The following is a 14,982-nucleotide window of genomic DNA, read 5'->3' as shown; positions in this document are numbered from 1 at the left end:
CTTCTGTTAACTGTCCTTTTGTGAATTATATCAGTATCAATGCTTTGCCCAGCATTAGCAATACTTCTAGCCATCCAGATCCCTCTCTCTTTAGAACCTAATTCTCCAAGTTTTTGTTTTAACTCTCCAATCCTTTCCTTTTTCTAAGAAAGTAGACCACCTCACCTACATTTTTGACAGCTTTTGGTCACCTCTCATTGTCTCGTGCCTTTTGTTAAAACACTGGTCAGCATTTATTTTAGATTAGATCACTATGCAAAATTGTAAGATTTACTGGGAGCAAGTAGTGGATGCTAAACTCAGCATAAGCTTACCTTTCCCTTGTTTTTGCAGTTCATTCCAAATCATGTGCTGAATCAAAACTCATTTGCTTGACATTGACTTATAAACAGCGTTGCTTTTCTGTTATCACCTTTGTAAGCCTTTGTAACTTATTGACTATGGGTTGCCGGCTTAGTTGGATGCATGAGACTTGAATGTGAGGTCTCAAACATCAAATCTACCATTAACGTGAAGCAAAATGCTAATTACCAAATCAATTGTTGGATAGCTGTTTTTTCTATCTATTTCTTCTATTGAACATTGGATGTTTTTGGTAACTTTAATTTTGTTTCAGCAAAAGAATAGGCTCTGGATCACTTTTTCAATGTTAATGCATCTGATTTCAGGTTACAGAATCATGTGAAGAAGGTGATAAAATAGAACAAACTGCACTTCCTGAAAAATCTGAGAGGATATTGATGAATGCTGAACACTTGACAATAATGAAGAATACAAATGAATCTGACATTGTTTTGTCAGCAAGGTGAGGCATTAAAAATTTGACAGTTGAACAGTTGGTAAATATTTGTAACAATATCATCCACTAAACTGTGTCTCTATACTTTGCTTTCCCATAGGTGCCATCACTGCACTTAGCTGGCTCCATTGCTGTTTTGAGTACAAAGTGAGGCACTTGGGAATTGTCCAATTGAGGCCCTTAAGAAGGCAATTGATCTCTAATTAGGATCTTTCTCTGCCTTTACTCTGATTTTTAATGGGCAATAGGAGAACCAGTCACTCAAAATGCAGTCTCAACATTGTGGACTGTTGACCTGTTAAAGGGGACTGCTGTATTTTACTAAGACTCTTTGCTGTTTTGCCTCCCCATGCAACTGCAGCCACGCCTGCTCCATGGGGTCTAACATGCCACCCCACCCCCAAGCCGACCTCAGCCCCCTCCACCAACCTCACCCCTATTTTCTTAATTAGTATAGAACCCCAGGTACTGGAGCATCATCTTCTGAAGTGGAATCTTTTAACTTTTATTAAGGAAATGTGCCACAATGAGTTGTATCAAAAGCCCTGGCAGAAGTAATGATACATCAGAAGCTTCATTTAGATTTATTTTCAGTAGTTGTGACTTTGATTTTTCAATACTGTGTCTTTTAATGGAACTTGAATTAAATGGTTATAGGAGATGTGCACAATACTCCCGTTAGTGAAGTAGTTATGTTTTTACCGCTAATACTTGTTAAAGGCGATCCAACTTAGAGAACAGGAAATATTTTAGGTACACAGCTCACCACTAAAGATTTGGGATGTGTGTTTAGGCAGGTAGTTCACAATGTGTTTGTTCACCAGGAGAATATATTCTCAACCAAAAATGGACCTGTTAGTAATTGATATTCTGGGTCTTCCAGATTTGCAAAAGAAATTTAAATATATCAACTCTTGTGCAAATCATTTTATAGTTAGAAACTTTAAGGCCTTGAATTGATCATCCAATTTAGGCTCAAATTCCACTGTTGCATTGGACAAGTACAGGAATGGGGAGGGGATAGAAACATAAAGTTAAGTCCTGCCATCCTTTTCAAATGAGGGCAAAATATCTCATGGTACTATTCAAAACAGTAAATTAATTCCACTTGTTAACATTTATTTCTCAATCAATATTTTCAGTTCCTATTATTGGGGCTTTGTTGTCTTGATATTGACTACAGATTTTCTACATTAGAGAAAACATTACGAGCTGTAAAGAACTTCTGCATGTCCTGAAGTTGCTAAAAGCACGAGCTGAAAACATGTTTGTTCTCACTTTGTTATTCTCACTTTGTTATTCTATATTACTTTAGTCAAGCTTCTGATGCCAATTCTATGATTGGTAATGGTTTTGCGGTACAGAACTAAACCTTTAATCTTAATAATTTGAAACTTGAATGCTGCCAGCACATCCTCACTGTTTTAGACTTGAAAATTGCAACTTAAAATAAATGCATACTATTTTTCTTTTTGTATTGTAGTGCTCATGGCTCCTCTATCGACCAATTGACTATATCTGTTGAGTAAGTGCTGACTTAATTTCATTACCCTAAACAGTTAAACTGCAATGTGACTTGTTCTGTGGGATATAGACATCCGTAATTGTAGCAAAATTATTTTTATTGTCAAGATTTTTATCTCTCGTGATGAATAATTTTCTATCCCTAATTGTAACCTAATGTGAAATGGACTGCTCAGGTCCTATTCTGGTTGTTACCATTTTCGTAGGAGTTTCAGTACTTCTCCAGACATTCTGTTGTGCAGAAAGCAACCTCTCCTGGTGGCTCTGTTAACTGCATAAGAGAATGGTTCCCGCAGAAAGTGACGGTTATACCTTCTAACGAAAACGGGCTTTATATTTACTATGCCAGCTTTCCAAGCAATTTTCCACTTTCTTCAAATGCTCATTGTCATGTCCAATTGATGGGCTACCTCCTTGAAACTCTGCTGATTTTAGGGTACAGTGGCACCACAATGCAGTAAGGAAGAGAGTTAAAGGATTTTGACCATGTGGCAGTAAATGAATGGCAGTATATTTCCAAGTTTGGGTGGTTTGTTAGCTGGAGGGGAACTTGCAGTTGGTGGTGTTCCCATGTATTTGTTCCCCTAGTCCTTCTAGTTGGTAGAGGGCACAGATTTGGAAGGTGCTGTCAGAAGAGACTTGGTGAGTTATTGGAATGCATCTCGTAGATAGTCCACAAAAAGAAATTGCTGGTGAAATCAGCAGGTCTAGCAGCATCCGAGAAGAAAGCAGAGTTACTGTTCTGAGTCTGGTGACTGTTCATCGGAACTGATAGCAGCTAGGAAAATGTTGTATTTATGGTGAAAGTGAAGTTAGGCGAGGTGAGGAAGGGCAGGAGAGAGGTGAGCAGATAGGTGGAGATGGGGCCCAGAGAGAAAAAGAGATATGAAAAGAGTAGGTAATCAAGGAGATTAAGGATAGCAGGTCAGATCGGAAGAAAAGCTGAATAAAGTAATAAGAGCTGTTCTTCTACTCTTAACTCTTATTTGCCTGAATATTGTCCAGGTCTTTTTGTATTTGAAATGGACTGCTCGGGTCCTATTCTGGTTGTTACCATTTTCGTAGTACTTTCAGTACTTCTCCAGACATTCTGTTGTGCAGAAAGCAACCTCTCCTGGTGGCTCTGTTAACTGCATAAGAGAATGGTTCCCGCAGAAAGTGACGGTTATACCTTCTAACGAAAACGGGCTTTATATTTACTAAGCCAGCTTTCCAAGCAATTTTCCACTTTCTTCAAATGCTCATTGTCATGTCCAATTAATCTTTAACAATCAACCCTCATAGTCAGGTTTAAAGATATTTTTAAGCCCAATCTACAGGTATTAATGTTATTTGCAACTTATTAACTGAAGCCGATATGTTATCTGAGTCTTGCTGCATATGGAACGTGAAACTTCAGTATCTGAAGAGTTCTGTCTTTCTTTAGTTGACTCTTTGGATTACAGTTTAATCGTTAGGGATAATTGCCAAAAGGTGAAGCTTACAAAAAGGTAAAAATATTTCATTGTATTTCTATTTAGCATTATTCAAAATGGCAGGAAGCAATTGTCAATAGTCATGGTGTGCTTAACCTATGTTCTTGAAGTCTGACTTGTATGACGAGAGAAAGAATTATGTGCATGTGTGAATCACAAAAAGGCTAACATCCAGGTTCAGTGGGTAGTAGGGAAGGCAAATAGATTGTTGCCTTTAATTCAAAGTGAATAGAGTATAAAAGTAGGGTGGTTTTCCTAAAACTATGTAACACACTATTCAGATCAGCAGGAATACCATGAACAGTTTTGGTCCCATATCTAAGGACAGATATGCTAATACTGAAGACAATCCAGAGAAGGTCTTGGGCTGAGAGCAAGTGTGGAGGGATTAGGCAGAAGTGAGGACTGCAGATGCTGGAAACCAGAGTCTAGGTTAGAGTGGTGTTGGAAAAGCACAGCAGGTCAGACAGCATCCAAGGAGCAGGAAAATCAATGTTTCGGTGTGGAGGGATTGTCTACTGACGAGAATATAGAAGAATAGGAGGTGACCTTATTCAAACCTACAAGACTCTTTTTTGAGGACTTGACGAGTAGGTGCAGAAAGGTGGTTTCTTTTGGTGGCAGAGTCTGGGACCAGAGGGTATAATCTCAGAATAAAGGGCTGCACGTTTAAGATACAGATAGAAACATCGGAGTAAGAGGAGGCCATTCAGCCTTTTAAGCCGGCTCCGCCATGTCCAACTCAATAGCCTAATCCTGCTTTCTCCCTATAACCTTTGGTCCCATTTGCCCCAACTCCTATGTCTAGCTGTCCCTTGAATATATTCAATATTTTGGCATTAACTATTTCCTATGGCAATGAATTCCACAGACCCACCCCTCTGAGTGAAGAAATGTTTCCTCATCTCTGCCCTAAATGGTCTGTCCTGAATCCTCAGACTGTGACCCCTGGTTCTGGATGCACCTACCATTGGGAACATCCTTCCTGCATTTACCTTTCTAGTCCTGTTAGAAGGTTGTAAGTCTCTTGAGCACCCCTCTCACTCCACGGAAAACAATCCTAACCTATTCAATCTCTCCTCATACGTCAGTCCTGCCATCCCTGGGATCAGCCTGGTAAACCTTCGCTGCACTCCCATGAGAGCAAGAGTATCTTCCACAGAAAAGGAGACCAAAACTGCATACAATATTCTAGGTGTTGCTTCACTAAGGTCCTGTGCAACTGTAACAACACATCCCTGCTCCTGTACATGAAGCCTCTCGCAATGAAGGCGAGCATACCATTTGGTTTCTTTACCACTTGCTGCATCTGCATACATACTTGCAGTGACTATTGTACAAGGACACCCAGGTCCTGCTGCATACTCCCCTCTTTCAATTTACAGCCATTCAGATAGTAATCTGCTTTCTTGCTTTTGCTTCCAAAGTGAATAATCATGCATTTATCCAAATTATACTGCAACAGCCATTGATACACCCACTCATTCAACCTGTCCAGATCATGTTGAAACACCTCTGCATCCTCGTCACGGTTCATCCTCCCACCCACCTTGGTATTGTCTGCAAACTTTGAGATGTTACATTTTGTTCCCTAATATATATTGTGAATAGCTGGGGTCCTAACACCAATCCCTGTGGCATCTCACTAGTTAACTGCCTGCCAATTTGAAAAGGACCCATTAATTCCTACTCTTTGGTTCCTCTCTGTCAGCCATGTTTTCTATCCATCCCAATACACTTGCTTCTTGCACAATAAATCTCTTGAGCGGTGCTGTGTCAAATTTTTTCTGAAAGTCCAAATATACCACATCCACTGGCTTCCATTTGTAAACTCTAGTTACATCTTGGAATTCCAACAGATTTGTCAAGCATGATTATCCCCTCATTAATAAGTGCTGACTCTGATTCTGATTCTGTCTGAATCCTTCGCTATAATGTCCCTGAGAATGGATTTGAGAATTTTTTCCACAACTGAAGTTAGGCTTACTGGTCTGAAATTCCCTGGTTTCTCTCTCTCTCCATTTTTGAATATTGGAGTAACATTAGCTACCCTCCAATCTGTAGGGACTCTTCCAGAGTCAATAGAATCCTGGAAGATGACCACCAATGCAGCAACTATTTCTAGAGCCACTTCCTTAAGTACACTACGATGTAGATTATCAGGCTCTCTATTTTCCCAACACTTTTCTTAATTAATAATGATCTCCCTCAGTTCTTACCTCTCACTAAATCTTGCATTCTCCATCATAACTGGTATCTGATTGTCTTCTTTAGTGGAAACAAACCCAAAATATGTATTCAGTTGCTCAACGGTTTCTTTGTTCCCAAATATGCACTCCCCTGTTTCTGTCTGCAGGGGATCTATATTTATCTTCATTAATCTCTTCCTTTTCACATACCTGTAGAAACTCTTAACATCAGTCTTTATATTCCTTGCAAGCTTATCCCCTTCCGCCCTCGCCCGACCCTCACCCTCTCGCTCGACCCTCTTTCTGCATACTTAGTGTTCAAATTCAGAACATGAAAATGATTGAAGCATACATTATGAAATATGGTTCCAGTGAGTTGTATAAGCTATTATGCCTTTTTTAATTTAAAAAAGCGCTTGCAAATGTGTGAGTTGTTTAAAAATATACTTGTGATGATTCCAGCGAGTCTCACTTTACTGTTTAATTTAATTACTTTTCAAAAGTGTGCCATTTGAATTAAAATTACAGTTTTATTGTCTTGGTGTTTTTATTGGTGAGTGGTGTTTGTATCTTTTCAGTTTTTTTACGTGAAAACATGCTTTTAGCAGTGTAATTCTAATAACCAAAACATGCAATACAAAATGTGCAATGACAAACTGTGAGCCAAGTCCTGAGGTTTTTATTTGTTGGATTAGCACTGTGATCAATTTCTTGGCTATCTTTTTCTCCATCTTTAATCTTGCGTTGGATTAAACCTTAAATTAATGGTTCCTGAAAAGAATGACTTAAATTTTGCATCAGTATGAGATGTCTTAACATCTTAAGTTGTGATAGTATTAAGATGTCAATGGGGAAAAAATTATACCATATGAAAAGCAGAGTGTAGCTTTCTGAGCTGGATTGTAGTTTTTTTTTCTGATTACTTTCTTTTAAATTCCAGAGAAAATCTTACTGAAGAGAACAATCATAACTCTGAGGTCAATAAATCAGCCCTTTCTGAAGCTTTACAGCATGCAGATAGTTTGGAAGAGAATGATCAGAAGCTTTCACTTCATAATTGTACATTGGAAGCATTGAAAATTCATTTGCATCAGGATGTTGAAAATGTGAGTAAAATACCATTTTTCTGTGAAGAATTCATTGTGGCACTATTCCAAATGAGGCAGCAAAATTGGTGAAAGCTTCTGCAGAGAGCCGAGGAGGAGGCAAGCAATGTTACAGAAGTGGAAACAGCGTTACAGAGCAGAGAACCAAGCTCACGCTCAAACAGAACAAGTAGATTCCGGGTGAGCACAGCTCAAAACACTCGCCATGGAAAGCAAGCTCAATGGCAAGGGAATTAAATTTGTGACAAAGCTGAAGTCTTGGCTTCTGTCTCTACAAAAGCAGAAATTGATGGAGGAACTCAGCAAGTCTAGCAGCATCTGTGGGGACAAAGCAGAGCCAATGTTTAGGGTCAGTGTCCCTTATTCAAAGCTGGATCTGAAACGTTGATTCTGCTTTTCCTCCACAGATGCTCCTAGACTTGGTGAGCTTCTCCAGCAGTTTCTATTTTTGCTTCAGAATTCTAGCATCTGCAGTTCTTTATCTTCCAAGGAACTGCAATTTAAAAACTGCAGAGACAGAAAAAAAATAGAGGCAGTGAATAGATTATCAAAGGTGGCTGAAGGTTACGACTTGGAGTTATTAGCAAACATGCAGAGCCATATGTTGTCCAGCCCTGAAACATTGTTGCAGCCTCCTTACATAAACTGTACTTTTTAATACTTAGGACCAGAAGCCAAGGAAGGAACTCTGGATGTGTGAGTCCTTAAGTATTTAAAAATATTGCTGTGGTTCTCCGAGCTGGAAGTTTTTGTTGCAAACGTTTCGTCCCCTGTCTAGGTGACATCCTCAGTGCTTGGGAGCCTCCTGTGAAGCGCTTCTGTGGTGTTTCCTCCGGCATTTATAGTGGCCTGTCCCTGCCGCTTCCGGTTGTCAGTTTCAGCTGTCCGCTGTAGTGGCCGGTATATTGCTCATGCAAAACCAGAACGAAGGACCCGATACCCAGCATGAGCAAAACTAATGTAGTGTACAAAATCCCATGCAAGGACTGCACAAAACACTATATAGGACAAACAGGAAGACAGCTAACGATCCGCATCCACGAGCATCAACTAGCCACGAAACAACATGACCAGCTATCCCTAGTAGCCACACACTCGGACGACAAGCAACATGAATTTGACTGGGACAACACTACCATTATAGGGCAAGCCAAACAAAGAACAGCCAGGGAATTCCTAGAAGCATGGCACTCATCCACAAACTCCATCAACAAACACATCGACCTGGACCCAATATACCGGCCACTACAGCGGACAGCTGAAACTGACAACCGGAAGCGGCAGGGACAGGCCACTATAAATGCTGGAGGAAACACCACAGAAGAGCTTCACAGGAGGCTCCCAAGCACTGAGGATGTCACCTAGACAGGGGACGAAACGTTTGCAACAAAAACTTCCAGCTCGGCGAACAGAACCACAGCAACGAGCACCCGAGCTACAAATCTTCTCACAGAATTAAAAATATTAAAGGGCATATACAAGGAGTGCCTGACAAGAAGCAGAAGTGTAGGGAGACAGTGAAACTTTCAAAGCCAAAGTTGAGTTCCACCAAGGATTAGAACTGAGCCCCTTCCTCCACTAATTGACATGAATGTTCTAATTAAACAAGCATGACAGAGTTATGGTCAACAGTGTTTGCAGATGACATTGAGTTATGTGGTGGAGGCAGTGAGAACATGACTAAATATCGGGAGAAGAGTAATGGAGGACAGAAGCATAAATATTAATGTTCCATAGTTTGGATCTTTAGTCTGTCAAGAACCTTCAGGAAGATGATCACAGTTCAAGTGGAAAGATTATAGATGAAGAATTGGAGAAAGTAAGTAGTTTCAAATGTCTGGGATAAGTGATGGCAAATAATGGAAATTAAACCAAGGATTAGGTCTGCTTGGAGTAATTAAAATTGCTGTGTTGAGATTTTAAAAAACTATCGCTGAACCTGAAACAGAGTTCAGAGACTGGCTTTGCTGTATAGTACAATAACTTGAGCAACACCAAGGAGAGAGGAACAATGACTGGATAACGTGACAGAAATGAACGTGACATCATAAGAAAGGACACAAACCAGGAAATCGTACATCAGAGTGTCAGTGAAGACTGGGAGTCAGTGTTGAAATAGTCTGGTTATTTCTCATGCAGAAAGGAAATGTGGCAAGGTGAATGATGCAGATAGGACTACCAGAAAGAGGAGGAAGGCCGAAGACCAGATAGAAAAATGTAGCAGCAGGAGACTCTAACATTGATTTGGAAAATGAATAAATGAAGGGCGATCAAACATTAGGTAGGATGGCAACCACAGTTAGAATGGGAAATTCTACTATCCCAACTCCTGGTTGGCTATCTTGATTGGCCTCACATCTTATCAATAAACCTGAGCTGATGGGAAAATACTGCTTGTATTCTAATTCAAATTAAGATCCATTCACCCATTATGTCTGTACATGCTGCCTTACCTTTGCTCACAATCTTGTTCAAACTCCGATCTCGCCTCCCTAATGATGTGATTTTTTTCCAGTCCAAAACTCTTTAGATCTCTGACCTTCCAATTTTAGGCATCTTCTATATCCCTTCCCTATTTTATGACTCCACTGGGGGTGTGCTTTCTGCTGTCCAGCTGTTTAGTTCCAAACCACCTCTCGCATCACCTTTTGTCTTTTTAATGTCCCGGTTAAACCTATGTATTTGGCCAAGTATTAGTCACATCTTGGCATTGCTTCCTTTTGTCTGGTGCTTCCATGGAATTATGCATATGTTAAATACATTGTATAAATGCAAGCTTTATTCAAGAGGTTACCATCTAGGAAAAGGTGCTCATGAACCAAATCCCATATATTCATGGAGAATAAATCGGGTTGTGGAGTTGCAACAATTGACTGTTTATTTACTCAATAAACTGATTTTTAAAAAAAATTTGGTAGGTCAAAATCCATGCAGAGTTACTCATTAAAATGGGAACTTGCAATGATAGTCAGTGGCGTGGAATCGTAAATTGCACTGAATTATTGATCTTTAATTCTTCTTTTAATTGACAAATCAGGTAGTTGAAGATACTGAAGTGATTTCAATTTTACCTTCATGAAAGAAAACAACTCTTTTTTGAAATCAAAAGTTTGGTTCAACTAGCCAGCAAAGCAACATTGTTGCACATTTCACAGATAAGATACCAATCCTAAATGAAGCTTTAGTCATGTTTTTCTTGATGGCTTAAAAATTCTGAAATTCAGATACAATTGCAAATAACATCTGTCTATTTTAATACAATTAGCATGTTACATATCCCTTTATTCAAATGATATAAATTGACAAATACAGGTCAAAACCTGCTGGAGCTATTCACCAGGCAATCTCTTTCTCTACCAGCAGTATTTTACTTTTCTAAGGAACTGCTTAGATGACTTCAAGGTTTCTCTACATTAAACTGACACATAGAACTCTCAGGACATTAACTGTATCTTCATTAGTTATTTTATTGTTAGGCTTGGGTAACTTATTATTTGGACATTTATAGGTTGTGGAAAACTTGTCTCTCCCCGATGTTCCACTCCTGAATGTGCCTGAAGAAAACTTGGACAATGAACCAATTATAGATGAAGAAAATAACAATAAAACAGAAAGGTAAGTTATGGTGGAACTTTGCGCTGTTTAGAAGTATTTTAAGATAAATTTAAATTAAAAATACAAAATAATGCTTTTGTCTACAATACATTGGAAATATAAATAAAATGAGACCTCTGTGCTCCAATTTAAGCTCATAATTTGAGGTTTATTGTGCACCTTTCCTGGGTCAGAATTATAGGAGATACTGTGATGATACTTGTGTATCAAATTGAGTGTTATGTTCAAGCAGTGAGTAATTGTCAACTTACTACTGCTCATTTATTTAAAAAAAAAAGTCAGGTATATCATGGCACACCTCTGGCAGTTAGGATTGATTTTGGTCCTTCTGACTAAGAGATAAGGATGTTACCTTTGTGTCACAAGATCCTGCAAAGATTCTACTTTTTTTTGGGTTCTGGCGTACTCTGAGTGAAATCTTGCTTAAGTGTGTAAAGACTAGGTTCTCTTCTTGTATCCTTCACTGTTTGGCTATCTGAGTTCTATCATGTGAGGTCCATTTAATTGAACAATCTTTACTCGTGAGTGGTGTAAGAATGCATGAATATAGAAATGTGAGTAGTCTGTTTAACCCCTCGAGTCCACTTCAACTTCAGTGGGACAGTTGATCTGTGAATTAATTCCAAATACTTGCCTTTGCCTTACTTTTAATACCTTTGGTAATCAATTAATCTCAGGTTTACAATGTGTTGAACTCCCTCCAAGGCCAGTTTGTCCTTCTCATTATGTGCTCCATGTAGTTTCTCAAGAGTAGTCCAGGTGTGCTATATCCAGGCTTTGCATAACTAAAGCATAATTTCTATTCTTGTGTATTCTAGCCCATTTATCCTCTTAATTATTTTCCGTACATGTTCTGTCTTATTTTCATGATCTGTTTACTCAGATCATTAATTCATTGGACCCTCACTATGTAGCTTTTCACAATTTAGAAATCAGACTGTTGTAACTTTCACTTTCAAACTGGATGATCTTCTATTCGTCTGCATTGAAATCCATCTGCCACAGTTTTGCTGCAAGTGTAACCTATCAGCATTCTTTATCTTCTCTGGCTGGGCTATCATATTATTGTCCTCGAAAGGTGTTGAGAGTTGTGTTCCTGAACTACTGAAATCCTTAGTGGTACAGGGCCACCATAGTGCTGTTGGGGAAGAGTTCTAGAATTCTGACCCAGTGGCTGTGAATGAACAGCAGTATAGGCCTGAGCGAGCTTGGTTTATGGTTTGGAAAGAATCCTGCAGATCTTAATATTCTTGTGCTTCTGCTGCTGTTGTCTTTCTAGTTGGGAGAGATTGGGGTTTTGAAGATGTTGTTTAAAGAGATTTGGTGAGTTACTGCATTATACTTTGATGCTCCATTGTGTTGGTGATGAAGGAAGTGAGTATTGAAAATGCTGCTTTGTCCCAAATGTCATATTTGAATGTTGTTGGAGCTGCACGTAGAGGACATTCCATCACACTCCTGCCTTGAGCCTAACAATTTATTGATAGGCATTGGGGAGGAAAAAAGGAAATAATTATTTGTTGAAGACCTCCCTAGCTTCTTGCCTGTTCTTTGCATGGCTGGTCCAATTTATCTTCTGGTCAATTGTAAACCTCCAGGATATTGTTCTTGAAGAACCCAGTGATAGTAATGCCAGTAAATCACAAGTCACAATGGTTAGGCTCTCTCCTTTTTGGAGTTGGTAATTGCCTGATACTTGTGTAGCACAAAAGATACTTGCCACTTGTCAGCTAAAGTATGCACGTTGTTCAAGTATAATATCAAATGGTCATATGCAACTTCTCAGATACTGAAGCAGCCTGTTTGCACGGTCAGTGAACACCTCAACTTCTGGCCTTTTATAATGGAAAGAAGGTTATTGATGAGCTCGATAGGGATGGTTGGATCTTCGGTACCTCTTTGAGGAGCTCCTGCAATGATGTCCTGGGCCGAAAGTGATTTGTCCTCCAATGTGCGCAACAATCTGTCTTTGTACTAGGTATGTTTCCAACAAGTGGAGAGTTTTTCCCTGATAACCATTGAATCTAGTTTTGCTAGGGCTCTTTGAAAGCTGGTGTCTTTTATTCTGGGAACCGCAGGAGAGGGCAGAAATCATTCACTCTCAAGTTCTAGCTGAAGGTGGATGCAAATGCTTTAGCCTTGCATTTTGACCTTCTGTGCTGGGCTTCCCCATTATTGGATACTTGTGAAGTCTTTTCGATCTGTTAGTTGTGAATCATAGTGGACAAGTAAACAACTGGACATGGCGGGACAGCAGAGCTTAGGAGAGATCTGTTGATTGTGGGTTTTTTTTGCCCTGTTACTACATGCTGCTTCTGAAGTTTGGCAAATCCTGTGTTTTGCTTTACCAACTTTGCTTTACCATTTTGGTGGTGGTGTTCCTGGCATATCCTCCTGTACTCTTCATTGAACTAAGGTTTTTCTCCTGGCTTGATGATAGAGTGGAAGATATCCATGCCATAAGGTTACATATTGTATTGGAGAATAGTTCTGTTTTTGTTTATTACAAATCCTAAGCTGCTAGATCGGGTTTGAAGTCTATCCCTGACACTGTAGTGCCAAATAACATGATTGAAAGTATCTTCAATGTGAAGACTCCATAAGGAATATGCAGTACTCACTAATTTGATTTATTGTCATGTGTACCCAAGTACAGTGAAAAGCTTTGTTTGCAAGCAGTGCAGATAGATCACAGTAATCAAGGATATGCAGATCATAGGGTGACGACAAACTTGCACAGTGTAAGACATTCAGGTTACAAAGCCTAGGATGTGTGTTAAACAAGATCAACATTAACAAGATCAGCATTACTTGAAGCTAGAGAATCCATTCATCAGTCTAATAATAGCAGGTGAAGACGTATTCATGAACCCACTGGTGCATATGATCAAACTTCTAAGTTCTGCCTGACAGAAGAGGTTATAAGAGAGTATTACAAGGGTGGAATGGCACTTTGTTGGCAGCTTTTCTGCAGCAACGAGATATTTAAATGGAGACCCTAGATGGGAGGTTAGTTTCCATAAATACCTAAGCTGTGCACACAACCTTCTGTAGTATCTTATGGTCCTGGGTAGAGCAGTTGCCGTACCAGGCCGTTATGCACCTGGACAGTATGCTTTCTGTGGTGCACTGTAAAAGTTGGTGAGGGTCCTTTATGGACATGCCAAATTTCCTGAGCCGCTTGAGGAAGAAGAGGCGTTGTTGTGTCACCTTGACTGTTGCATCTATGTGGGAAGTCCAGGACAGGTTGACTGTTGTCACTCCATGGAATATGACACACTCAATGCTGTCACCCTCCGCTCTGTGATGTAGTTGGGGGTGTGTTCGCCTCTTTTCTTTGAGTTCAATTATTGGTTCTTTAGTTTTGTTGACATAGAGAGACGTATCATTGCACCATGTCACCAAACCCTCTATCTCCTTTCTATATTCTGATATCTGTCCTATCGTGGTGGTATTGTCAGCAAACTTGTAGATGACATTTCTTCAGAATTTGACTACACTGTCCTGGGTTTACAGGGAGTACAGTAAGAGACTGAGAACAGGTCCTTGGGAGAGACCCCAGTGTTGTTATTGTAGAGGAGGTGCAGTTGTTTGTCTTCACTTCAGTCCAGGTGTCAGGAAGCCAAGGATCCAGTTGCAGATGGCGGAGCTGCAGCCTAGGTCCCCAAGTTCGGAGGTCAGTCTGGAGGGGATAATGGTGTTGAAGGCAGAGCTGTAGTTGATCAGCAGGAGTCTGATGTATGTGTCCTTGTTGTCCAGATGCTCCAGGGATGAGTGCAGGGCTAGGGAAATGGTGTCTGCTGTGGATCTGTTACGTCAATCGTCAAATTGCAGGGAATTGAGGCAGGTTGGGAGAATGGAGTTTATGTGAGACATGACCAGCCTCTCAAAAGCACTTCATGATTATGGAGGTCAGAGTCACTGGGCAATTAGTCATTAGGACACATTGCATGTGCTTTCTCCGGTACTGGGATGATGGTGGTCGTCTTCAAGCTTGTGGGGACTTTGGCTTGTAGGAGGGAGAGATGGAAGAATCAGTGACTACCTCTGCCAGCTGGTCCGCACAGGATCTGAGTGCATGGCTGGAGACTCTGTCTGAGCCTGTCACTTTCCTTGGGTTGACTCCCAGGAAGACCTATCTGATGTCTGCAGCAGTGACAGAGGGAACAGATGCATCCAGGGCTGTTGGGGCGTATAAGAGCACACTGGTATTCTGCTCAAACCGAAGATAAAAAGCATTGTGCGCATCATGGCGGGATGTGTCTTTGTCCACT

At 40.1% G+C, this 14,982-nt stretch overlaps 1 protein-coding gene across 4 annotated transcripts in view; it reads left to right on the top strand.

Moving 5' to 3' along the window:
• Positions 1-14,982, top strand: part of LOC122556631 (protein FAM13B-like) — a 113,846-nt gene that overhangs the window by 40,632 nt on the left and 58,232 nt on the right. For all 4 annotated transcript variants that reach the window (XM_043703563.2, XM_043703564.2, XM_087995328.1 and 1 more), the window contains 4 exons: positions 669-805; positions 2,283-2,324; positions 6,928-7,093; positions 10,602-10,708. In XM_043703563.2, the coding sequence (XP_043559498.1) occupies positions 669-805; positions 2,283-2,324; positions 6,928-7,093; positions 10,602-10,708 (452 nt within the window). The remainder of the gene's footprint in view (positions 1-668; positions 806-2,282; positions 2,325-6,927; positions 7,094-10,601; positions 10,709-14,982) is intronic.

This window comes from Chiloscyllium plagiosum, unplaced genomic scaffold (assembly GCF_037043375.1).
Source record: "Chiloscyllium plagiosum isolate Xiang-an unplaced genomic scaffold, Cpla_swu_hap1 HiC_scaffold_16, whole genome shotgun sequence".
Lineage (NCBI taxonomy): Eukaryota > Metazoa > Chordata > Chondrichthyes > Orectolobiformes > Hemiscylliidae > Chiloscyllium > Chiloscyllium plagiosum.
This window is presented reverse-complemented; position numbering and strand designations above follow the sequence as displayed.